The sequence below is a fragment of the Paramisgurnus dabryanus genome, chromosome 19, assembly GCF_030506205.2.
Source record: "Paramisgurnus dabryanus chromosome 19, PD_genome_1.1, whole genome shotgun sequence".
Taxonomy (NCBI): Eukaryota; Metazoa; Chordata; class Actinopteri; order Cypriniformes; family Cobitidae; genus Paramisgurnus; species Paramisgurnus dabryanus.
In genome coordinates this window covers 16334357-16361820 of record NC_133355.1, presented here as the reverse complement: position 1 = coordinate 16361820, position 27464 = coordinate 16334357, and the positions used below count along the sequence as shown (strand labels likewise).

General features: G+C 38.7%; 1 protein-coding gene across 1 annotated transcript in view; it reads left to right on the top strand.

The window, feature by feature from the left end:
- Positions 1-20427, top strand: part of gatad2b (GATA zinc finger domain containing 2B) — a 44196-nt gene extending 23769 nt beyond the window's left edge. Inside the window, exons 2-11 of the mRNA XM_065291584.2 lie at positions 8591-8941; positions 9021-9150; positions 9306-9437; positions 11679-11807; positions 12265-12435; positions 13562-13916; positions 14343-14545; positions 14731-14841; positions 14996-15197; positions 16231-20427. Of these exons, the coding sequence (XP_065147656.1) occupies positions 8592-8941; positions 9021-9150; positions 9306-9437; positions 11679-11807; positions 12265-12435; positions 13562-13916; positions 14343-14545; positions 14731-14841; positions 14996-15197; positions 16231-16367 (1920 nt within the window). The 5' untranslated portion in view covers position 8591 and the 3' untranslated portion in view covers positions 16368-20427. The remainder of the gene's footprint in view (positions 1-8590; positions 8942-9020; positions 9151-9305; positions 9438-11678; positions 11808-12264; positions 12436-13561; positions 13917-14342; positions 14546-14730; positions 14842-14995; positions 15198-16230) is intronic.
- The last annotated feature ends 7037 nt before the right edge of the window (positions 20428-27464 follow it).

Here is a 27464-nt window from a genome sequence, read left to right as displayed (position 1 = left end):
AGCCGATATTTGGAGCCGATACTGTTTTTGCTCACTCAATTTACATCATAAAAATGACACAATGATGCCAAATGTTAGTCTCAATTTTAAAAAGTAACATTTATTGAATAAAAAAAAAACTATATTTAGCAAATAGTAAAAACAGGTGAGGGTGCTATGGAACCATGAACTGCACTCTCCACAATGACGAGGTACTATCAGCAAAGGATATTGATTTCTAGCACTTCACTACTACAAATATATACAGAGATGAGAAATAAAAACTCATTTTGTGCAGCTATGATCAGCTGTTAGGCCGAGCTTTCGATGTTGTCATGGAAAGGTTGGTTGTTTTAAGTCACATGACCTGCAATCGCTTGCGGCTTCCAGCACTCTGTCTCTAAATAATGCTGGAAAAATCACAGCAGCCACATATCGGCCTATGCTGATACACATAAAACTAGCAAATTTCGGCCGGACGATATATCGGTCTAACCCCAACATGTAACAGTTTTAATGCAGATTAAAATTGCAGTTTCAATGGAGTTTCAAAAAACTCAAAACGATCCCAAACGAGGCATAAGGGTCTTATCTAGCGAAAAGATTGGCATTTTTGACAATAAAAATAAAAAATATGCACTTTTAAACCACAACTTCTCCTAAATCCTGGAATGTTTTCCTCAAAAAACATAATTTCTTCTCGACTGAACGAAGAAAGCTATCAACATTTTGGTTGACATGGTGGTGAGTAAATAATCTGGATTTTTTTTTTTAAGAAAATGGACTAATCCTTTAATTGTATATTATGGTTAGTAATGGTGTCCGTTTTATGTCCTTATATTCTCAAAGCTTCATTCATAGTCTTTGATTTAAAGGATGTGCTTGGGATATGCAGTCCCCTGTTTAAACCATAGCGCATAACGCTCAAACTGAATCTGAAGAGTATTCCCAAAGATGTAACGCATGTTTTTAAGTTCATGAGTCTGAGGTGGCTCTCATATCAACATACTGATATAACAGTACAGCACATGAGATTAAATTATGTCAGAGGATAGTTACGTGTAAATGAGAGCGAATGATGACACAAGAAATAATGGGATGATAAAGAGATGAAGTCATCAGGGGACCAATTACGGCTCAATTTAATTTGTAATTGGGGATGTCCCTGCAATAAGGCATTTTAAGACCAGTCAGTTGTGGGTCTCGGGAGCTTAATTGGGTTTAAGAATAACTACAGTACTGTGTGTTTCATATAAACTACATCTGAACATGACTAGAAGATCGCTTGGCCCCCCGATGACGATACTATAAATATGTCATACAACCTACTGCTGCTGCTTAACTACCGAGTTTTGTTTTGAAATATAATTGTGCTGCATATTTGGAGTTATATCTCATTACTGAGGATAATGAGGAATATATCTTGGTTGAATGACAAAGTAAAAGGCATTTTCTCAAAGATATCGCTGTATTAAAGAAGTCCAAAAGGCAACTTATGTGATATGTCCTTTGTTGTGGGTTACTGGAGGTTACTGAAACCAGAAATGTGGTTACCAGTTGTGTCACCTGTCCAGTTTGTGAATACTTTTATCTCGCCCACATGCACGCACATACTTGAAAAGCCTTTTCTCTTAATATCGTGGCTCATCAAGGTCACAATGGCTGCACTGCCATATACAGTACTGGTCGTGATTAGTCACGTCTACCAGAGGAAAGAATGGAAAGGTCTCAGGTTTTCATGAGCTGAAACTATTAATTCGAGAATTAAAATTCATCATTTCTGAAAACGGTGTTTGGGTGACATTTGTATCAGGGCTGCTGTCATGTCTTAAAGAGCATCTTTTGTCAGTCTCTCTATCTCGCTTTCTCTCTGTACGGCTGCCATCATCTTTGTTGTCTATTACGGTGCAGTAGGGTAGGACCACGCTGCTTTTCTCCCGACTGATACGTGTGTCCACACACCTTTGATCGCAGCTACCGTCCAGTGCATCACATTAAACATAAAATCCCTTGCTTGAAGATAGACTAAAATCAAAGGCAAGACCTCCTATGGCAAATGTTTGAATTCTTGATGACCTCAAACAGTGATGGGAGCACCGAGGTGTCAGAAATGAACCATGAAAGGTCTTTCTTCGAAATGTAAGGAAATTCAGCTTTTATTTTCTTTGTTTCGTATGAAGCTCCTAACGCTGTAAATTTATCTGATGACTTGTCGAGTGTTAATTTTAGACCACTGACTATAGCATATACACACACAAGCCAGGTGTGATATACATCTTTGGTGAGTAAATAAGCCATTGTAGTTATTATATTACTCATCAGAGAGGTTTCATATGAAAGATATGCAAACTGTGCATTAAAAACATTTGTGTGCCATCTTAAAATAACACTCTTTCCTTTGTGAAACTTGCAAAATTGACTGTAATAGCTTTCTCTAAGATAGCTGGCCTTTTTCTGTGATGTATCAAATTTTATTAAGCCGTAGATAGGGGTGGGCCAATTCAATATTCTGTATCGATATTAGTCCGATATTGGCGAACATGCCCTTAACTGTCATGGCAACTTGCCGTAAGGTGGACTTATGCCGAGTTCAGACTGCATGATTTTCAAACTAGTCGAGTCACAGATGTTTTCACATTGCGTGATTATCTGGGGTAGCATTCAGTCGCTGCTGTTTCAGACTGCATGATGGATTGGCGACAGGGGTTTTCATACTGCATGACTTTACCGTAGGAAGAATTGCCGACAACTTTGTCCCGGTTTGCAAACTACGTCTCCAACCAAGCGAACACGAGAAGTGACGCGAAGAAAACAACGAGAGGTCACGTGGGGAGTTCTCACATGAGACTGGAATTATTATTAAAAATGGTAGTCCGCAAGAAGCTTACCATACAAATTGCATGTGCGCTCCTTTGCAGCAGAAAGAAGAAGAATAAAGATTATGAAGGAGGAAATGATCTGAGAGACTCATTACCGAAATTTCCAGCTGTCCTGTATGTTGCTCTCTCATTGGCTGTTGGTCATCGCCGATGTTAGTTTCAGTCAAAACACATTTCACACGGCATGATCACCTACAGATTTAGATATCTAGCACAGGTGTCGGCGACTCGTCTGGGATTCTCTCAGAACGAATCTTTGATAATTCAAACTGTGTGAATGCCACAATTTTTAATATAATATTGAACCGTTCAGATCGACCCCCACGGTCCAATACACGCATGTGAATTGCGTTTTTTTTTTTTTTTTTTCGTTTCATCCATCCAAATCTGTCAGTTTTATATTGCCTGCACTTTTGTTAATGTGCGTCCGCGTGATCTGCACATTTAAACGCCACAGCGAGTTGATATCCAGTCACTGTGCGCTAGCTGCCTTAACTCTGCTTGAACTCTGCTTGCAATGCTGGTGTCAGATTTCATTCACGCGCACACACAAACAACACAACAGAAGTCCGACAACAAAAAGAAGCACCACTGTCTTTTAAATCTGAGGTGTGGATTAATTATTTGCACTCGTAGATTACATACAACATCAATGTAAAGATGCAAATGCAAGTTTTTGGTTTCTACATAGACAGCATGATGCTGGAGTTAACAGTAGTGCAGTAAGGTATAGCCTTCATTTACAATGTAAAGTTTAATTTACTAAGTACATGTATATAAAATGGCCAATTTATGTAATGTAATGTAATGTAATGTAATGTAATGAATTCACATTTTCCCCAGTTTGAACAGGATATCATTTTTATATATCATTATTTAATTATATCTTATATTATTGTATCAATACACTAGAAATGTGTAAGATGATTTTTGCATTTACATAAAATAAAGAGAACTGCAATTAAAATAAGTATTTTTGCTTCTTAACATCTCACTGTTTCTGTTACCTAAGCATAGAATCGATTAGCCTGTGATTTCGTGAATTTGACAGCGATTTCTCAAAACCTGTCGGTGAGTCAAAATCAGGGTTAAAATCGTGCAGTCTGAAGCTACATGCCGTAAAAGCGTGACATTAGCAACATGCTGTAAAGCGCGGCAAGTAGAAACCGTAGCTAAGCGTAAGCAATTGATGAGACCTGTCCGGAGGTACTTTTTTGTTTTTCAATTTCATACTTAAGTTATGGTTTACTTCCCACAAATAGTTTTATAGCTAACAAATTTGTTATTTGCAGCTTAATTGATTAAAAGGGCGATAGAGATGGTATTGGATTGGTATCGGTATCGACAGATACTCAAGGTTGTGGTGTCGACATCGGTGTCAGACATGAAAAAGTGGTATCGGCCCCCAGTTGTAGACCGATATGTCGCCGTGGCCATGTTCAAGCCTGTTTTGATGCTAATCTTCATGCCACCATCTAAGCACGTAATGCACAATAAATGTTTTCACAAATTTTCTGTATGTCGCTCATTTAATGTAATTAAATCAGCCTCACTGTTTTTTTCAATATAGGCTGTTAACAGAAATATGGCGAGCACTAATTTATTTAACAAAGTCAACAAAGCGCACATATTTAGTACAAATATAACAAGGTGTCATTTACTTTTTGCAATAGGTGCGGTTTTCTACTGGGACAGAGCGTTGCTTCAATATGGTGCTCCTGAATGATGCGCATCTGTGCTGTCTGTCACAAATAGACGAGGAGTGAACAGCGAAATAATTTGTTTTAATTAGGACAAAAACACATATTTGATCAAAATAATCATGTTTTGTGTCCTGTAATAATCAAGTCATTTTCTTAATTCATACCGTTGTGCTTGGAATCTGAAACAAAAGTGAACCTGCACAAGATGTGTGCGTGCATGCGTGCGTGCGTGTGTGTGTGTTATAGAGACATTAGGGCTGGACAACACCTTATAATATTCTACCTTTAGACTGGAGCTATGAGAGGAATACAAATGCATCAGACACATAAAGAGGTTCAACCACAAACAATAGCCTGCATAGAGTCCGCACATTCACTGTCCAGACACTCCCTGTGTGTGTGTGTGTGTGTGCGTGCGTGCGTGTGTGTGAGAGAAAGAGGGAGGGGGAAAGCCTTTCTCTGCCCTCTGGGCATGAAGGGTCCGCCCAAGCGTACCTAACTAATAAAGACGAGCAAACTCGCACATAATCATTTAGATCTGTTGTATGTGACACATGCTGAAACCTTTGTGTGTACACACAATCAGATTTTCATTTAAGCATGTTTGACCCCCCCCTTGGTCCATGTGTGAGCTTCACATTGGAGTTTATATGCACACACACAGGGTGACTCAATCTGGCTGTACATTGGCTGTTGGACTCCTGTGTGGTGTGTTGTGCTTTTGTCCAGAGGGGAGTGCGGGAAGTTATTGGCTGACTGTGAGAATGCAGCAGTAAGGATTGGCTCGTCTGGGGCTTCAGTAAATGAATGTCAATGGTGGTCGGGTAACGCGCGTACAGTTTTATATATTGGTCGTAACATTGGACATCCACCGAGAATTTGATGTTGTTGCGATGCGTTGAATATTCCATCATAAGCGTAAATAATGTTTGGAGAAACATGTGAACGGTGTCTCTTGGGGTTTACTGTCTCTTTGTGAGACGGTGCTTTTTAATCAGTCTGCTGCACTACTGTTTCCTCTCACTGTCTCCTAAAACAGACCTGCTTTGTTTCAAAACTGAAATTGATGCTGGAGCTGTGGCCTAGTACTTGGCGCACGTGCTCTGACGGTACCTGGTGACGAGTTTGAATGCGGATTGCGTCATTTCCCCCAAATATTTTCCCACCGTTTCATGTCCTCTCTTTACTCTTGAATTGTTTAAAAACATCAACCTACGTATTCACTTGTTGTTGGGGAAACTCTGTTCAGTTGTGCAGCTGAATGTAAAGTAGGGATACCCTCTCAACTAGCAATCCAAGCAAATTCCCGTAGTCAAACCATGAAAGTTACAGCGATTTGTATGTAATGATTATGTAATTTATCAATTAAGGTTGGAGAGGCCTTGCTTCTTGAATACTGTAGTCCACGGCCTCAGCACAAGGCTGACTAATGGTGGCTCTGTTAAGTCTGGGGGCGTGTGAGAAGCAGTCATGGTGGATCTCTCTCATTCGTTCTTTCTTTCTTTCTTTCTTTCTTTCTTTTTTAGCTCTTTTACTGTAAAATAATTGAGCGATTTGACCATTGGTTTCAAGCTGTGACGTTTGTACCAATTCCTCTGAATCATGAATTCACCTTAAAGGGAATCTGTATGAACATTTTCATCGTAAGGACCACAAATAGTTCAGGCTGTGATTCTAATCAGTTGGTAAGATTGTATGTTATGCCTGAAACAGTTAACGCAGCCTCATGCTGCTTGCTTGCCGCCAGTGACTTTGTCGCTGTGTGTTGCCCCCTTTCAATGAGGTCATTAGGAGGCGTTTTTAATTTTGGTCTTTTAACACACTTTAAACAAATAAGGAACCGTCCTCTCAGTAAATGATGAAAGACTGATGCAGTGAACTTCACTGCTTTAAGATACATTCACATTGTAAGTGACTGTGTGTAGCTCGTCGCTTTCAAAAGAGGCGTTTTTAAATCTGGTTTACATAAAAAAGTAACGTCCACTCCAGTAACTAATAAGAGACGGATGACGAACTCCACTGCTTCGTTTTCATTGGTGGTCCCCCTCGAAAGTCGCTCAAAATTTGCATAAAGTTAACCATTTGTCAACTTGATCGTGCGACTGGTCGGAGCCATTTAGTGTAGTGGACAGTGCGCCGACATATGGTGCAGACGCACTTTCGGCGACCAGAGTTTAAATTCCGGCTCAACGTCCTTTGCCGATCCCGTACCCTCTCTCCACCCTGTACTTTCCTGTCATCTCTTAATTACTAAAAAAAAACTGTCGCATGACCATTACTGATTGCTCATGTCACTGAAAGTCGGCAAGCTTTCACTGAAATGAATGAGTTTGTGTCGCTCTGCTACTGCTAGTCGCTGCTTGTCTGATTGCAGCCCTATTCTCATTGGGAGTCGCTTCCGAAAGTCGCTCGTCATTTGCAAATATGAACTGTTCTTAACTTTGTTGCGTAGCTGCGTTTCCATTAAAGATTTGCACGAAACTTTAGCACTAAATGCGACAAAAACAATTGTAAAATGTCAGCGTTTCCATTAAACTAATGTTAGACGACTGAAGCGTAATTTTGATACAAAGTCATTTCAAAAACCATGGCGAACAGTGTGTTCGACTTTACGCAGCACTGCGCAAACCAAAATGCAGATGACATCAAAATACTGCGAGAGCGACAAGATTATACAGAGCAGTCGATTCCCAAATCACTCTCATCGTATTTTGACGTCATGCGCTTTTCGGCTGTTATGACGCCACATGAAGTCGAACACACCTATTCTTTCTCCAACCAAACATGCCATGCTTAAAGAATGATCATGTGACTTTTACGCAAGATAGGTGATCTGTTGCAGTTTTGTGATATATGTATTATCTTTGTCTGAAAAACCACCTCACCCAAGCATTATAAGTAACGTGGCTTACATAATGTTACTTCAGAAAAGTAATATTGAGTAAAATAACGCATTACTTTATAAATGCACACATTAATATTTGAGCTAATTTTTAAAAAGTAACGCAAGTTACTTTTTTAGTTTATTATTATTATTATTATTATTTTTTTTTTTTTTTATCTAATTGATGTATTGAATTAATCTGAACCTAGTCGCGTAAAATTACACACTCTATGCGTATGCGCCTAAGCAGGAACAGTTTGAGGCAGAAACTGAGATGGTAGGACAGAGCTTGACATTTTTGCAATGGAAAATGCAATTTCCGAAAACACCTGCAAGGGCTGAAAGCGCCTCAGCCAAGTAAGAAAAAGTAACTTAAAAGTAATGAAATTTATTTATCAGCCTAGCTAGTGACTAAACTTATCTCTGAAACTAAATACCTTGTCGAAAATAAAATGTTTTGGTTTGCTAAAGAAAAGGGGAGGCGACGGGCATGGATCACAACTGTGCAGAGAGGTTTGGCAGCCAGGCAAGAATTCAAGGACCTTTAGCTAACATTGTAGCTCAGTGTAGTAGTTGATACGCATTAGATATAATATGGGAACAAGGGTAATTTACTTGCCATTTATTTGTCATATTATTATGTGGAAGTCTATTGGAAGTTGCGTTTAGTCCTCAAAAGCCGTTTGTTTATGCTGCTGCTGAAACAGTCTATGTGGGAGTATATGAGAAATTGTTGTTTCTTTTTAGGCTCATTTTCAAGTCTTCATTTCAATTTGCGCAATTTAAAGCGTAATGGAAATTGCAATGTTTCCATTGAAATAAACATCGTTGCGTTTCTCCGTCGTTGCCAGTGTCAGTGTGCACGCAGCTTCATCCAGATACTCCGTGTCATCTTGACAAGTGCAATTTAATACTTACAAATAAAGTAATTATAAAATGCCAAGTTAATAAATTTTTGATTATAACAGAAACAGTTTGTCCTCACGGAAGGTTTGCATTTGTTAGAAACAAGCGAATCAATTTTTTTCCAATCACTTTTAGTGATTTACTCGGGACATGTAGCTTCACGTTGGTGTCCTGATCATCCTGTCTGCCTAGTATGCATTATTCCTTGAGTTGATCTCGTCTCTCTGTGTGTTTGACAGGATGTCTGAGGAGGCGTTGAGGCTGAACCTGCTGAAGCGGGGTCTGGAGGCGCCGGATGAGCGGGAGGAGGCCCTTGCCAAGCGCCTAAAGATGGAGGGTCACGAGGCCATGGAAAGGCTGAAGATGCTAGCCTTGCTTAAACGAAAGGATCTTGCTGCCTTGGAGGGGGCAGCGGTGGCAGCGGCCATGGCAGAGGGCAAAGGCCCCGGTGGAAGTCAGGGGCTGATGGGAGCCGTGGCCTACGAGGAGAAAATGAATGGAAGCTTGAGAGTCGGGGGCCATGGGGGCCCCAGCAAGAATGGGAAGGAAAACATAGTGGATGAACCAGTCGACATGAGCGCAAGAAGAAGGTGAGAGATGGAACCGTAAGAAAGTCGGGCGTTACTGTTTAAATGTTGTTTATCTTAATGGTAATTTTGTGATCTTCAGTGAAATAGTTAGGGAGCGACGCACTCCATCACCAGACGTCATCATCTTATCAGACAATGAGGCGTCCAGCCCCAGGAGCACGCCATACCCTGAGGAAAAACATCATCAAGCTAACTTAGAGATGTTCAAGGTACATCATCCCACAGAGTTGGAGATCTTTAATTGGTTAAATTTACATTTATGCATTTGCCTATATCTTTTGGCAAAAAAAGTGCTCCACCAGTTTACCCACCCATAAACATCTTGAGTCAGTTTCGTGAGCCTGTGTATGTGTGTGTTCTGCAGGGGAAAACCGGCGATGAGCGGCAGCAGATGATCAAAGCTCTCCGAGAGGAGCTCAGGCTGGAGGAGGCCAAGCTGGTGCTCCTGAAGAAACTGAGACAGAGCCAGATGCAGAAAGAGAATGTGGTGCAGAAGGTCAGTACCACCATCATTTATAGCATTTTATTACACCCGATGCCAGCTGAGTTAGTAACTTGACTTGCAGCTCTATTCATTGGATAGTAAAGGAATAGTTAACCCCAAAATGATCTCCTTTACCTTCATGTCATTCCAAACCTGTATGACTTTATTTCTTATTTGGAAGACATTTTGAAAGACTCTTTTTCTTGTTGTTGTTTTCCGTACTATTACAGTTAATGGGGGCTTGAATCGGATTTTTATTTAAAATATAAGTTTTCCCCTTCTGCAACTGGTCTGTCAACCTGATAGTCCCATCCCAAACTCACATCATTGGGAAGCCAGTCTATGGTTTGCTTGTAGTTATTTTTACAATTAAACTTAGATATGAGAGCATTTTTTGGCATAGAAAAAAATAACACACTGTAACTTAATGTTGACAGTAGCTAAAGCAAGCAGTCATTCCATGATTGTGGTCCATAAGTGAGTCATCTTTAGTAATTACAGTTTTGGATATGTCGTGCCGTCTCTTCTCCAAATCTGGCTGCATTTTCAATGCCACATCTACACTGCAGCTCCTTTGTACAGCATGTTCACCTTCACTGTTTTAGCACCAAGCAAAATAACCTCCTCTCTGTCCAGCTGAGTGTTATATTAATGCCAGGAAAAACTGTTGAGGTAAATCGTTCTGTTGTTGAAAGGACGCTAGTCGCTAGCGGGGTGAAATAGGGTAACGTAGAGAGAGATAGGCTGCCGTAACCTCGCATATACCGTATCGCGGCTCCGTGTGATGTTTGCCCAAATACAGTGGCATTGAGATGTTTTGTTACTGGGTCTCATCTCAGCATCTCTCCAGATACAGCAACAGCCCATAAACACTCACTCATGTCTGACGTTGGAGTGCTACAACCCACTCAGCATGTGTGATGTTTGTTTGCACTCCAACTGGTGGATGAAAATTGTTGAATTGGTGTAGACTTTTCTGAGGGTGAAACGATAACAAATAAGAGCTTTATTAGCCATAACTCTTTTAAGGCCGTCATTTTTTTGGAAATGGTTTATAGGATTATGTTCTTTGTACCATATGATTACCACAATACAATAATAATATTAAAAGGAATAGTTCAGCCAAAAATTTAACTTTTATAGCTGTATGCAAACAGTGTGTTATATTAAAGGATTAGACAATTTTCTTAAAAAAAAAAAACAGATAATTTACTCACCACCATGTCATCCAAAATGTTGATGTCTTTTTTTGTCCAGTCGTGAAGAAATTTTGTTTTTTGAGGAAAACATTCCAGGATTTTTCTAATTTTAATGGACTTTAATGGACACCAACACTTAACACTTACTCAACACTTAACAGTGAGTTTCAAAGGACTCTAAATGATCTTAATCGAGGCATAAGGGTCTTATCTAGCAAAACGATTGTCATTTTTGACAAGAAAAAAAATGCACTTTTAATCCACAACTTCTCTTCTTCCTTTGACTGTGTGACTTGCCAGCGCAACCTCACGTAATTGCGTAGTGAGGTGGAAAGGTCACGTGTTACATATATGAAACGCACATTTGCGGACCATTTTAAACAATAAACTGACACAAAGACATTAATTAGTTTCATTCGACAAACAACAAACGTCAGAATGGTCCTCTTTCTCCACACTTGCAAACACTGTGGTGTAGTTTCGCATACGTAATCCGTGACCTCTTGACGTGATGACTTATTACGTGAGGTCGCGCTGGCGCATCACAGGACCGGAGATAGACGAGAAGTTGTGGTTTAAAAGTGCATATTTTTTATTTTCCTTGTCAAAAATGACAATCGTTTCATTAGATAAGACCCTTATGCCTCGTTTGGGATCGTTTAGAGTCCTTTAAAACTCAGTTGAAAAAAACTGTTACGTGTTGGTGTCCATTAAAGTCCATTAAAATGAGAAAATGTTTTCCTCAATAAACATCATATCTTCTCGACTGAACAAAGAAAGACATCAACATTTTGGATGACATGGGGATGAGTAAATTATCTGGATTTTTTTTAAGAAAATAGACTACTCCTTAAAATGATACACTGGATCTCCTTGGCTACTCCTTGTAATGCCACAGGATGGTTCCCAAATTCCTTAAACACTAAAGCACATGCATTCATTTATTTAGATTTTTTGGTTGAAAACCGACACCTTCATGAGGTGGATTCACCCAGATTTGTTTTGACAGATTGACTTGACACCCTCTTTGACCTGTTGTTTTTCCCCCTCTCAGGTGCCAGTGGTCCAGAATGCCCCATCTTCGGTGCAGCCGTCACCCATGCACAGCTCTCAGGGGCTGGGTAAACTACCGGTACGGCCAGGCATGCACTCATCTGAGCCTCAGAATCTGCGCACTGCACAGGTGCATTAAATTTACTTTTTATGCATTTAGTAGGGGCTTTTATACATTTCAATCTATACATATCACACTATTACTATTTTTTTTTAAATGCATGCAAAAACTGATGTGTTGTTTTTGTTTGTGTGATCATTATTTCTCATCAATTCTAAAGGAATATGTTACCTTAATTTGTTAAAAATGCATTTCCTGCCCATGAATACATCATCGTTTGCTCTCTTGTACATATTAGACAGAACATGTCAGAGCCTGCTGCTGGTTGCCATGGGAGCAGCACCTTAAGCTCAAGCATAACTGTATAGATTGGTACCAGTTACCATTTTTAATTATGGTCCATCTGTTGAGAACTAACAAAAGCTTTGCTGTCAACAAAGTATAGTCTGATCTGTGGTATCTGCTGACATCTAGTGGCCGTACAGTGCATTGGACATTTATATCAATCATTGTCTTTTTCTCCTAGGGCCACACAGTAATCAGGTCGGCTGCCAATGCATCTTTGCCTCCCATGATGATGTCACAGCGGGTTATTGCGCCCAATCCTGCCCAGCTTCAGGGTCAGAGATTGCCCTCCAAGCCTGGCATGGGCCGATCCTCCACAGGTGGTTTGGGTAACGCAGTGAGCTATCAGCAGGTACGGGCACAATTCGATTTTAACTCATTAAACTCTTACTGCAAGCTCTTGATTTCTGTAATAAATTATGTAATATAGCTCAGATTTGATTTCGTAAAGTGAATGTGTTTTGGGTGTTGCTGTGACACATTTGTATTTGTTTAGATTATTTTCATTGAATGCTGGAGATAGGTCTGGGCTTCTTGTAAATGAGCATTTTTACAAGGCTTTTATGTTTAGGTTCAGTAAATTCACTTTAATGGCAGTTAAAAGGTTATTAGTCAGTAATTAAAAAGCCTTATTTTCACCAATTTCACTTAGTTGTTGAATTCATATTTAACAAAACTGCTATGAAAAGTATTCAAATCATTGAAACACTACAGGGCTCAACGCAAATAATTTTTTGTACTGGCCCGGTCGGGCCAGGGCTTCAGGTTTTCACTTGCCATGCCAAAATTTTCACTGGCCCCAATAAAAAAAATTCAGTGTCTGAAAATATATTTACAAATAATAATAAAAAAGTCAAATATAATTGTATTAATATAAAACAGACAGATGTTCCAACGAAAAAGGCTTTCAACTTTTCTGCTTTACCTGTAAACTGACAGCAAAAAATATTGCATTGTTTCGTTCCTCGTCTGCTTTAAAGATGTTAAATAATATATTGATAAAAATATATTTTAATGACTGAGAGTGATGCACTGGCCCGATTGAGCAAGTGACAATACTTTTTACTGGCCCGAACGTCTCTCACACTTGCCCCGGGCCACCGGGCAGTCTTTTATGTTGAGCCCTGCATTATTAACTGAATGAGATATGATTTTTCATCATAAAACATCTACACTAGTCAACATTTGAAGTGGATCAAAACCTTTACCAAAGTTGTCTTAAAACCAATACCCAATACCCGTTCTTGTCTTAGGACGACTTTGATAAACGTTTTTGATCCACTTTAAATGTTGACTAGTATACTTCCCGACACATGGTACATGTGAAAGAAAACCATGTAGCTAGCCTACTGGCACATCTTAAGTATTTTAAATGGCCAGATATTAAAAACCATACATGAAAATTCATAATACACAGCCTAACAAAGGCAATAAACGTGGATAATTTGGTTGCTAATGGTTTGCTTTGTGTGATGCAGGCTGCCAGCCAGCAGGTGGGGGTCTCGCAGCGTTCAGGTTCCTCTGCTATCTACATGAACCTGGCACACATGCAGGCAGCAGGAGCTGGCGTGGGGGTGAGTGTGAGCGGTGTGGGTGCCGTCAGCCCCTCCACCCTATCCAGCGCCTCCAGCGTCGCTTCTTTGAACGACCAGGCCAGCAGTCAAGCAGCTGCTAAACTGGCCCTGCGTAAGCAGCTTGAAAAGACCCTGTTGGAGATACCTCCACCTAAACCTCCGGCACCCCTGCTGCACTTCCTACCCTCCGCTGCCAACTCTGAGTTCATCTATATGGTGGGCCTGGAGGAGGTGGTGCAGAGCGTCATTGATAGTCAGGGTAAGTACTGGAGAAAGAAACTGCACTCATGACAAACACGTGATTCGATATCCTTTCCACATAAAGTCATCCTACTTAATGTAAACAAGGTATAACCTTGATATCTTTAATATTGACTGAATATTATAAAATCAAACTTTGATGCATCTGACCTCACAATTGATTGAGACTTTACCTTGGATGCCACAGACAGGATGTCACCAAGTAATTCCTTTTAACTCCCAATTTAAGTTCAGTTTTGTTTGTGCAATACTGAAGGTTGAATCAGTTCATCTTTGTGGCAGTTTTTTACACTCAAATGTGAAAATAAATTCACAGTGCACCTTATAAGCAAACAGCTGATGTCTCCAACCCAATTTTTAGGTTTTAAATGTGAAATTCTCCCCTAAATTGGTTCGTCTCCTCTCTCTGGCTGCCGTTACTCAGGTAAAATGCGGGGGTCACTGCCAAACGTGGAGCCGTTCTTCTGTGCTCAGTGCAGGACCGACTTCACTCCACACTGGAAGCAGGAAAAAAGCGGACGCATCCTCTGCGAGCAGTGTATGACGTCCAATCAGAAGAAGGCCCTGAAGGCCGAGCACACCAATAGGCTGAAGAATGCTTTTGTTAAAGCTCTGCAGCAAGAACAGGTGTGTTTTGACTCCGGTTTGATGCTGGTTTATTTTTTAGTCTTCCTGTAGCAATAACAGCACAAACATCATGGGTTCAATCCCAGGCAACATGCATATTGATACAAATGTACTTTAAAATGAACTCCAAGTCTCTTTGGATTAAAGCATGTGTCAAATGTGTAAATGTACTCTTGTCCTTTTAGGAAATTGAGCAGAGGTTGCAGCAGCAGACTGCTCTGTCCCCTAGCTCGGCTCAGACTGTGCCTAGCGTGAGCAAAGGGGAGACTATGATCCGACACCATGCCCTCAGACAGGTGCCACTTTAACACGCTCATTGCATATAAACACACAGATTAGTTGCTATAATGTTTTATTTCTTCCTTTAGTCCACATTTGTTCACAGCAAGCAATTCCAGAAAATTCATATGAAGGGGTGTAATGAAATTTAACACTCATCTCTCTCGGCAGACTCCTCAGCCACAGGCTTCTCTGCAGCGGGGTCTGTCCAGCTCGGCGCGAGGTGTCCTGTCTAACTTCGCCCAGGCCTCTCAGCTCTCTGTGGCCAGCGGGTTGCTGGGTATGACAAGCAAACGCTGTGGCGGAAGCAGCAGTACCAGCAGCAGCAGTCGGGCCCAGCATGACAACCGCAGGCAGATCTACAATATTCCTGGTGAGAGGATGTTTGTACGATTTTAACATTTGAACTACAAGCAGCCTGGGGGAGAGGCGACAATTATGAAACACATTTTTTTTTTGTTAGATCTTTAACAGATGCTTTCGGACCCCAAGTAAAGTCCAGCAATCAGGGTTCCTATGGGCATTTAAATCCTTGAAAGTTTATGAATCTGGGGGGGTTCAAGACCCAGGGAAGTTTTTGAAAATATACATACATGGATACAGGTCATTGAAAGTGCTTGAATCTATTTTTTTCTGTAAAAAAAACCCCCATATTATTCCCTGTGTAGTGTAGGGTAATATCATAAAAATTCTAGACTTTTTAAGCACACGTGCTAAACTGTTGGCTTTAAATTCTTATATCTTCTGTATGCGAATGTTGATTCATACCAAAATGCTTTTTTTGCATAGTTGTGTTTGACACATGAAAACGTCTCTGGTTACGTATGTAACTGTTGTTCCCTGAGAAGGGAACGAGACGCTGCGTCTCCCTTGCCATACTTCCTGCGTCCCTGTAACGCCGTCTTTGGCAATATTTCAAATAGCGATATACTTTCTGGCTCCGTGTCACCCTGTATTTGTCGTTAAGCCTCACCATTGGATGAATTTGTTATACACATTCAGACGCACTCTTGGAGGCGTCCCCAAAGTGTCACCGCAGTGACGCAGCGCGAGTTCCCTTGAATGGGAACTGTAACAATGTACCTTAAAAGGTAACATGATGTAACCTTGCTCTCACTTGAAATGTGTCCCCCCATTTAGTCCTTGAAAGGTCCTTGAATTTTAAGTTAACTAAGGTGTGGGAACCCTGAGCAATTGTATGCTATAGCAACATGTGGATGTATGAATGTGATAAATCGAATAACTCCTTATCGAACCTTATTTTAGGCACACTGCGTATTACCTGAGTTGTAGTATTTGCACTAGTAACAAGCAGTAGGATTTATTGGTTTAAACTTTGTGGAACATGTGGTTCTTCTTTTGATTGCCAATTTTTACTTACCCCCTCTCTTTTCCCTCCATCACAGGTCTGAATATTGCCTATCTAAATCCAGGAGCCATCGGGGGCCACAAGGCATCCAGCCTAGCGGACCGTCAACGGGAGTATCTCCTCGACATGATTCCCCCACGCTCCATATCCCAGTCCATCACTGGGCAGAAATGAGCCCTGACGGGACTGCAGTTCCCCCTCGGACGCCCTGCCACCCCTCCGTTCGACATCAGAACGTCCCCATCCCCCACCCTCCCCGACACATACACACACGCACACCATCACCCCATCGCATGCAGTGCCTGTTCGTGTGCCTACCCGACTAACCCATAAGAACAGCTCAATCAGTCAAGACTATAAACACCAGACTGTCAGTGCATCTCAGACTTCGGTTTCCTACTATAGCAAAGCTCTTTATTGTTATCTCAACTTATTATTGCTGTTGTTATTGCTACTCTTATTATCACAATTATTATTATTATTATTAGTAGTATTATTATTGTTGCTTCTGTTACAGTTAATCTTATTACACTTATTCGTAGGTTTAGTGGTTTTTTGACATCTTTTACGTTCTTGCCATGTTATGCATTTCATTTTAGAGGAAGGACGCCATATTGCAGGGTCACTTATAAATATAAACCTTTGTTCTTGTTGTTTATTTTGAAGCGTCCTCCCCTCAGTCGCCCCTGTAAAATGACACGTGTTCTCTCTCATGTTGTATCTTGAGTTTTGGTTTCGGAATGGTGGAAGCGTTCTCGCCCGAGAGAGCAGAATCTTTGTAGCGTTAAATATTTGAAACTACAAAGTCCTCCCGCAAGGACCTTTTCTACATATGGGTTCAGAAGAACCGAGACAGACTCGTGTACATCGATCAGATTGATCCTGATGCAGAGTGGTGCTGATCTAGTCATCGATGAGTCTACCTTGAGAAGGCCACGTGGCTACAAGTGAACACCCAGCGTTATCTGCGGATTGACTTGTGAAACTGATTGCATACAGAGGAAAAGATGTGATGCCATCTAACGGAGAGAAAACCAAAAGGCCTGTACGGATACCGAGTAGTCCCCTGCTGTTTGTGCAGTAAAAAAAAATCAGAATTGGAGGCCCGTTACATTGCTTAACACATATGTATGTGCCCACAGAGCAGGATCTCCTATTTCTCTCTCAAAACCTTCACTTTTAAAGATTGCGGTGATACAAGATTGTCATCACTTGTTTTGTGGCGACGTCATTTCACTGCACAGCTAAGAATGAAGCCAGAGAGTTCCATCACCATGAACAATGTCTCCTTTTGATTTGTGTTTCGGTTTTGGTGTAATTGATTTATTTTGTTTCTCTGTACCTTCTTGTCTTTTTTTAGTTTTTTTGGGCGGCGTCTCCAGCTAAAATGGTTATGTATCTGAAAGGTACTTTCCACAGGAGACGATAATCAATGAAATGGCAAATATAAGTGAAATTCTTCAAAATATGGTTGATGCATAGATTGTTCAAGTGAGAAGGCATTGACAAGGATCAATCATCGTGTTTGAAGCAATGCACATGAAATGCCTCCATTATGGAGGAGCACTTTTCTTCTTAAGAATTGAAAAATGGTTAAAAAAAGTAGGACAGGAATGTTTTGACTCACAGGATGTCAAGATATGGATGCCATCGGATATCTCAGAGAGAGTTAGGAGAAAGACTTAAGTCTCTGTTTTGCAGTGAAGCTCATCTTTTCAATTGAGATCTGCTTTTTGACTTCATCAAAACAAATGCATTTCAAGTTATGGTACATATGTTGATGTTTCAGTAAGCGGGCAATGTAAGCAGTGTTTAGTCATTATGCAGTATTAGTGATCAAGGGGTTATGTGCAGGAAAATCCTGCATTCTGATCACACCATTGATGGTCACATTCAAAATAAATGCAATCTCTCTCACATATTCGGATAGCAATGCTTGTGCTTTGTGTTTCAGTAATGTGAACTGTGAGGTCTGATTGACTCATCGAAAGGGACAGTGATGGGTTAGGGTTTAGCACTTAAATTTTTTTTGTCCAGTCTAAGCATGTTTGGTCCTTCAGACTTTGAGGTCTGTCATCCAGGTCACACTTAATAGTTTTGAATACGCTCACAAGCTATGATGTGAGTTTTAAATGTTTTCTAAAAGTGATGAATTAATGAAAATAAATTCATGCATAGCAGTCATCTGTATAATCACTGTTTTATTCCTTTTTATGGCGTCTTGTATATTGCCACTGATTTGTGGCAGAACGATGCAACTTTTGAACAAAACAATTTTTAAGCTACCTTGGATTAAATTTGGAGGTGCAATATTAGATGGTAGGATGTTTACATTTTTATTTTATTTTTTGTGATGATCATGAATCGGTCCCTTTTAGTCATTCTGTTTAGTAATGGATGATTTTATCTTTAGTCCAATTTTATAAACCATTTTTTTACGCTTTAGTTTTGAATATTAGGGTGTTTATAGTAAACTAATTTCTCTCTCCTGCTCTCTCTCGTAGACTATATTAGATGCATCCATATACCTGTGTTCATATTTACGAGAACGTTGGATTTTGAAGTTTAACTTCCTTTGACTCCTTGATTAAGTTCCATTTGTTTGGTTGTTTAATTTCAGCTGTTTCTTAATAAAATAAAATAAAAAAATCAAATTTAATCAAAAAACAGATGTATGAACAGATGATGACACGATATTTGCTAGGTCAGAAGTAATAATGACTTATTGTACATATGCTTTTTTTCTCCCTTGAATTAAAAATAATGAAATGAAATTAAAATGGTTGTATATTGTGTAGAAAAGCAAACAAAAAGCCATGAATATTGTGAAGCTTGTCATTTCGTTTTGTGATCACTGTGTATTATTGTGTAACAAATGTGCAAAATGTATGGGATTATACTTCTCTTGTTTTTGAATGAGCTCTTTAGATGCATTTTCTCCCCGGCTGTACGTTTTTGTAGTATGTAGTATTTGCAGAAGAAAAAAGTTCATTGTTCTGGTGGAGCGTTTGATCCATTCTGTAGTCTTTGGACTGGGACATGATGGGACAGTCTTGTTTGTTACTTTTTCGGTTACCTCTTTTCTTATTTCGAGGTTATGTAGATGATGTTCAGTGAGTTTTTTTCTCTTAAGATGTCCCATACAAAGTGTTGGTCTTGCAGGACACGGACTGGATGAAACATCTGACAGTATTACCCCTTACTTGACCAAATCCAAAGCGATTGTGTAAAACAAAGCACTCGAATGCTCAACAATGTTGCATTTAGCTAAAGGACTGGGTGCAGTAAACTCTACAGGGAGGATATTTTTGTTTTCTATTGCTTACAGGCCTTCCTCAATATATCCCTATTTCTTTTTTCTCTGTCTCTCTTTGGAAAATCACAATGCTCTTATTTTTTTCATGAAAGATTGTATACATTGTATACGATGGGAAAATATTTTTTGCTTGTTTTTGACTGTTCCAATGCTTATTGCCTTCAGCCTTTAAATCATACGATTCATAAAAAAAATGAATGGACAGTTTGCACACATGCAAGTATTGATGCTAAGGTTTGTGACATTATTACAGTAGATTTAAATTTTATGTCATGGATTCACTGTCCATAATCTCTGACTGGACAATCAGCTTTTCTGGAGTTCTAGCGCCGGGGTTTACATCCCCCTACCATGTGATTTTTACTTTTTCTCTGTCTCTTTTCTTTTTCTCTCCCTCTTTTGGCTATTTTTCTTTCTTTTTTTATATTTGTTGCAAGTACAGGTCATTTTTGTTAAATTGGGAGAGAGTTTTGGCTCGTAGATTCTTCTGAAATTTCAAATGTTTTTAAATAGACTTTAGCTGCAATTTACCCAGTTTGAATTTTAAAGCAAATGGCAATATGTTGAAATCCGTTTGTAAAAAAAAGACTATGATTAATTAATGTGTACAGTTTAAAAAAAATGAAGTATTAAAGATTGGCTTAAACAATTATTGATTTTAGTCAAGGAAAGAAGTGCGTTTTGTCAAGTTTTTATTTTCATTTAGAACTTTAATCCAGACCTTTTGCACATCCTTGATATTTAACTGTCTAAAATGGAGATGGAAAAAATGCTGTTTGATTACTGCCGGTTGATTAACAACAATTATGCATTGACTGAAAAAAATAAGCTAATTTTGGAGGAAATAACTTTGTAATATTTATCACTTGCAAGCTATGTTTAATAAAGGATGGAACAGTTTATCTCTGACTGTCTTAATATTTGTCTGGAAATGATATTTTTCTTGTAAATTTTCTATTTTATATAAATATTTCTGTAATTTTAAGTTCCTTGCATACAACTCAATAGGGTGGTTTCCCGTACAGGGATTAGACTAGTCCTAGACTAAAATAAAATTGTTTTGCCTCAAAATGCACACAAGTAATGTTTATAGTAAGCCATGTATTTTAAAACTATTAATATTTCCTAATTAAACTAAGGCCTTGTCCTGGCTTAAGCTAATCCCTGTCCGGGAAACCGCCCCAATATGTTTCAATATTTTGTATTTTGCATGTTCTCTCATCTCTTACAACCCACATGTGGTCTCAATTTCTTAGCACTGGTCATTCATTTACTAATCGGCTTCATTATAAGCTTTTATTTTATCCGGTCGTGACAATTACATCTGTATTCACAGCCTGCAGAATCAAGGTCGACCTTTCATGGGTTGATGTCTGTGGACCAGTTAAACCAGTGTTAGTTGATTCATGTGCTTTTGGGATCACATGAAAGCACCAGAGGAGATTACATTGAGCAGATCTTTAGAAAGTCTGTCATTTCATGTTTTTTCTCATTATAGCAATGAGCAAGCATTTAGTTCAAGCTGTTTAAACTGTCTGGGAGCAATTTGCTTTAAGGAACATCTTTTCAAACCTAATATGTTCACACTTTTTGTTCTGGACACACAAAATAGTGCCAAAGATTGCCAGTGATAAAAATAATTCTGTTTAAAATGTATTTATATTATTTTAACCATGGTTATTTGCAGGCATTTGAAGGTTATAGAAAGTTACCAGTACGGCTTGTGTTTATTAATCATTCCAGGATTTTCTCTCAAAGAAACTCATTAACTTTATCCAACTTTCCATCCTTTTTTGTTTATAATTAAACTAATTTCAGATATGTTGTACTTTAAAGGACACATATTATGCCCATTCTTACAAGATGTAATATAAATATTAGGTGTGCCTAGAATTTGTCTGTGAAGTTTTAGCTTAAAATACCCAACATATAACTGAAAAAAAATGATTCATTCAAATTACTCAATTTTTTAAGGTAAGTGGTCGCAATCAATTTATTTAAGCTACATTTAAACAAAGGTTTTTTGTTTTGTTTTGTATTTCTAATTTTTTTGTTTAAATGTAGCTTAAATAAATTGATTACGACCACTTACCTTAAAAAAATGGAGTATATTTAATGAATCAATTTTTCAGTGTAGCATGTTCAAAATGTCCATATTTGGGGAACAAAAAAGCATTTTCATGTGTGTACCTAATACAAAAGAGCTACTGCCATCACTCCCTTACCAACAGAAAATGAGATTTTTTTGGTTAGATCTGATTCCAGTCTGAAACAATAGTATATTAACTCTTTCACCACCATTAACAAGTTATCTTGTCAATTAAGAGAAAATATTTGCATTAAAAAAACGTGTTCTGGTGAATTTTTATGTTAATCTGCAATACCGCGATTATCCACTTACCCAAATTATAAAAGAACTGAAGCAAAAATGTTATTTAATTTTAAACCTTATGTATGTTTTGATAATCGTTCTGAATCTGATCTCTAACAAAATTCATTCACAAAAATACTCATATTTAGGAGTTTATAGGCAGAGAAAAAGTATAGATAGGATGAAACATTTTCTCCTGTTTTGTTTGTTTGTTTGTTTGTTTATTGTTTGTTTAAAAGCAAGGGGTTTGTTCTTTCATTTGATATATTTGTATGTTTATATATTTTTAGGAGAAAATTTTCCTGGAATACATTTTGTGAAACTTTTGTAAAAATCACAAAAAATTCTGCCAGGCAACTTAAAAAAAAGGCTGGTGGGGAATGAGTTAAGCTGAATTAGTGCTACAACATGCTAACAAACACATTTGCAAAAGCCTTTGGGTAAAATTGAGTTTTTGGGTAAAACCAGTCAGTCATTGGCAGTGGGTGGGGCTTTATCTGTGTGACATCATATTCAAATCAAATCACCGTTTATTTTTATAGCACTTTTTAAAAAACAGCAAGAGTCTTACAAAGTGCTGCAGAGACAAAATTAAACAACTTAAAATAAAATATAAATGTATAATAAACAATTAAGATAAAAAATCAAAAAAGAAACACACAACAACATTTAATTCAATAAGAGAATAACAGTACAGTCCTTATAAAACACAAGAAACATTAAAAGAACAGTTCTCAAACTGAATTAAAAGCAAGACTATAAAAATAAGTTTTGAGATTAGATGTAAAAAGAGCAATAGTTTGGACCTGTCTTAAAGGTGTAGCGGAGTATTTTCTCGAATTTTAGAAAAGAAGCGCCTTCTCCACTTAAAAAAAAAAAATGCAATTGCGCAACACTCCTGATTGACAACTAGGAGGACCAATAGTCTTGATGATCCACCCAGAAAAAGAAAATCCTCCGCAATACCTTTAAATTTAGTGGTAGACTGTTCCACAGTTTTGGTACTGCTACCGCGAAAGCTCGATCCTCCCTACTTTTTCCCTTGTTCTAGGGAAGCTCAGGAGGGTGTGGTCAGCTGACCTAAGAGCTCGAGTGTGAGGCTTTAGTAAATCTGAGAGGTAATGAGGTAAAGATGTAAAGATGCAAGAATAGGTGTAATATGGTCACGCTTACAAGTACCAGTCAAGAGGCGAGCAGCAGCTTTGTGAGGGTGGATTTGGTAAGGGTGGACACATTTGTGTCCAAACACCTTGTAAAAGTGGATTTGTGCTTAATATGTGCCCTTAAATAACTTTGTATTAAAGAACTTTTATTAGGTAACACCATTAGGTAACACAAAATAAAAAAAATAAATTAAAAACAAATGTGCACAGCCCAATGAAGTTTTGTATTCTTGGAATTTGTTTATCCACAAGCATTTCCTGTTTTCCAGTGTTTTCTGATGAGGTGTATTAAGCATTGGTTAACCTGCTCTGATTTTTACTTATTGCTCAACCTGGCGCCAGGAAAGGGCAAATAGGTTGTGCTATGGTCCTAAGGGTCGTGATAAGATCATTCTGTTCTTTGTCTTGGAGCGTGTAAACAGGTCAGAACTACATAAGTGGGATGAACAGGGATTCTAGCATGCGTTCCACACCCACACCATGTTGTTGCACTGTTGTTATGTTCGCAGATTATGTAATCAAAGCTTGTGTGAGAGCTGTAGCTATAAAGATTGAAAATCCACCTGCAGGTTAGAATGTTCCAGAAACATATCCCACTGGAAATCTGTAGTGGATGTTAATATTCCATCATTCCAAGAATCTTTTCCTAAGGCCACTACATAAACATTCGTTGACTGTATATACAGATAGAACAAGTTAAATCTATTAACCCTTACTATTAACATGATTACCACCTGCACATAACACTGTGTTGTGACAGCTTTGCCTGATTATATCTCATTAGTCATCAGGAAGAGTGTCTGAAGAGACTGCAGGTCAAAGGATGTCACAGCTTTGGAATGTAGTTCAATTGGTAATGGTTCCTGTCATCAGGCACCTACAAGGTCAGACCTGTTTCTCTCTGGTCAATGTCTGTACACCTCTTCATTTCTTTCAGATTGGCAGCTTTCATGTTGGTATGGTAGGATCTGTTATTTCCATGTAACTGACTCACTCCAGTTGAATCATTTTGCTTAGATTATACATTCCTGATTATTCTTCTTATGATCATTTGTGGAAGCAACAGAGGGCAGTGTTGAGCAAAACTGTATAAAACAAGCTGTGTCATTGGTTTTAATGGCTAAATAAGATCTGTTGCAAATGAATCTGTTGCTATGATGTTTTCATTGTACATTGCTCTCACACCTTACTGAGACATTTGATGTTGTGTGTTATTAGCTTTTTAAGGTTAGCCATAAGGTATTTGTTAAATAATCTGTTTAAAACAAGGGGCAACCTGATGAAGCCAATACGACCTAAACTGCAATTCATCGACTGGCCGCTAGAGGCTGACTCCAAAATAGAGGATGACACGGGAGTGGATTTTCACTCCTGTCCCGTCCCACTCCCATAGAAATAAATCTTGTCCCGTCCCACTCCCAGACCAAAGTTTAAAAAATAATCCCATCCCACTCCTGGTAAATTGACTCCCACTCCCATCCCGCTCCTGTTTAAACTGACTCCCGCTCCTGTATCGCTCCCATATATTTTTTTCTTCAACTAGTGTTAAGTTCATACAAAGAATTTGATTTAATCTGCTCTCCATCCTGTTTTGGACCAGCTGCTGAGCCGGTTTCTAGATTTTCTCCAGAAAATGGAATACAGCAAATAAAAGAAAAACAATACATAGTTCACTACATGTCTACAATAGTTTAATAACCCCAAAGTCTGGAGTCCAGAACACAAGAACCAGACGAATAATTGGATTATGGGTGTTTAATTCACAGTTGCAGTATGGGCATAAAACCTTCCATTAATATGCACTTAAGTATCTGTGTTTGTGTGGTTCTGCAACAACAAATAATAAACAAGAATAAAAGCCTTATGAAAGAACATTAATATACATTTGTTTAAATAACAAGCATTGACAGCTGTAATTAAGTTCAAAATATGCAAAAATATACAAGATACCGCGAAATGGTGTCATATGTTCTAAAATGTGACTAGCACATGTATCAGATAACACATACAGTAAATAACTATATTTGTTAGAATTGTTAAATAACTGTATAATTATTAGAACTATACAATCTCCAATATAAGGAAATAATACTGAATAAATATGTACAAGATAAACTAACACAAATATAAACTGGGTACCATGACTATTAATGAGAAGATTCGCGCTATCTAACAGCTTCATTTACATTATGAATGATAACTGACAATATAACATAAAAGACGCGGTAATCTTGCTGCTAATTTAAAGACAACTAGAAAAAACTAACTATTCGGCATTGACGCACACAATAAAGCACAGAAACTATCCAAACAGCAGGAAATCTCTTCGCAACACAACTCTTGTCACACACTTATCTCTCCGTTTGATCAGAGCCGCTATACTCTTTGCTGCTGTTCCCTTTTCTCATAAGCGCTCAGGCTGCGTTGGAGCGCTTATGCACCAGGGAGACGCATTCGTGAACATTCATGCAACCTTTCTTACACATGCAAACACACAGGCACGCACGCACACAATATATTAACTAAGTTTATTTATAGAAACTGCATATTTGTGTATAAAGTTGGGTATCATAGTTTTATTACGATCCCGGTCCCGTCCACTCCCGCTGACATTTTTTCCTGTCCCGTCCCAATCCCGTGATTAATAGTGATTTTGTTCCCGATCCCACGGGAATCCCGCGGGACCCGTGGGACCCGCGGGATTCCCGAAAAAATGTCAGCCTCTACTCCAAAAGAGAGTCAATTCCCATAGACCTCCATTTAAAATACCCAACTTTAAAGTAGAAAAATAATGTGTTTACAGCCTGGTATCAAAAGTGTTATTGGTCTATAAAGCTTATTTTGCCCTTCATGACAACTATGAGGGGAGTGAATTATTTTGTAACTCTTCCGTTTAAATTATATTAAGCCTTAAAGTTCTGCACAATTAAGGGCGTGGCCTTTTGAGTGACGGGTGAACTGCCACTGCTGTCACTAGAGTCGAACTAGGGGGCGTGGTTTCAGTAACAAGCCACCTCAGCTTCACTCACGTCCGGTTTTCCGCGATTGATGCGCGGTGACGTGCGGCCAAGATGGCAACGGCAGGCACCGCCTACTATTGGCTTCAAAAAAGCTTTTCACGAACCTATGGGTGACGTCACGGACACTACGTCCATATATTTTTTACCGTCTATGGTTTAAAATCGTAATATTTTTAAATTATTTGGTTTGCAGATTATACAAAGTCACCACCATCAAGCAAATTTAGAGGACATTAGCACACACACAAGTACCAGGCAATGGACATGTCTTTCTTGCAATAACAATATGTCAACAACACAGGTAAGAAAATGTACTCATTAAAATTATTTTGTAGGTTATTATTGGTATTTAAAATGCCATATTTTACATTTCTCAAAACATGAGGCAGAAAATGAAGGGAAATAATACTTAAAAATGATGTGCCTGCTACAGGACCTAGATGAAGGTATTTCCATCACTGAGGTAAAATCCAAGATGAATTTACACATGCTGTTGTCATTCGCTTAGTGTTAATCTTGATACTCTGGGAGAGAAATTTTACTTTTAAAGCTTTTATTTAGCCTGGCTGGAAAAGCATGGCATAGAAACTAGTCAAGGTCATGACTCCTGTTCCCAGAGAATTCACATACTGATAAAATATAAACCTTGAATGCACTCCTTTAGATTAAAAAGTCTGCCAAAATTCATAGATGTACAATAAGAGCTGTGTGTTCAAACAGATACTCATGAAGCACTTTTATTACCTGTCTATGTTGCATAAACTTAGTATGTCCTTATTTAAATGAACCTGGCTGAATAATATCCCAGAATAATCCTATTTAACATTTGAGTGCTTTGTGTTTGTGGGGTTCAGGTGAAGCTGAGTGTGCTTAATGGGACTTTTGATTGTTGTTAAGGGGTTTTGGGGCCCATCTGCTCAGGAGCCTTTAAGAGGCTTGCTATTGATTTCCTTTCACTTCAATTAACAACACACTTTGTATTGTGCAATAGAGCTTGTACACAATGCCCACATACTGTCCCAAGATCTATGAGTTGTGCATTTGTGCAGGTCCTCCTCATAGATGACAAAATCAAAATCTCCATTCATCAAACTGTTTAAGCATTAGCTTTGACTCATGCAGCTTATTAAATCTCTATGGTTGTTAAAAGCATTTCCTATATGTGCATTTACAGGACCGTGCGTATGATTTAACAATTATTACTACATTTTATGGCAGTAATAAATCAGACCACCTGTTGTTATCTCATCACGTTTGATATAAATAAAACGAATGGTTATGTAAAGACTAGACTGAGTTTGATGTGAAGCCTTATAATGAGAGGTTTAACTTTTGAGATCTAAGGACTGTGCTGTCTGCCCACACAGATTTTGGCGCTTTGAAAGCAATCTCTTTTTGTTC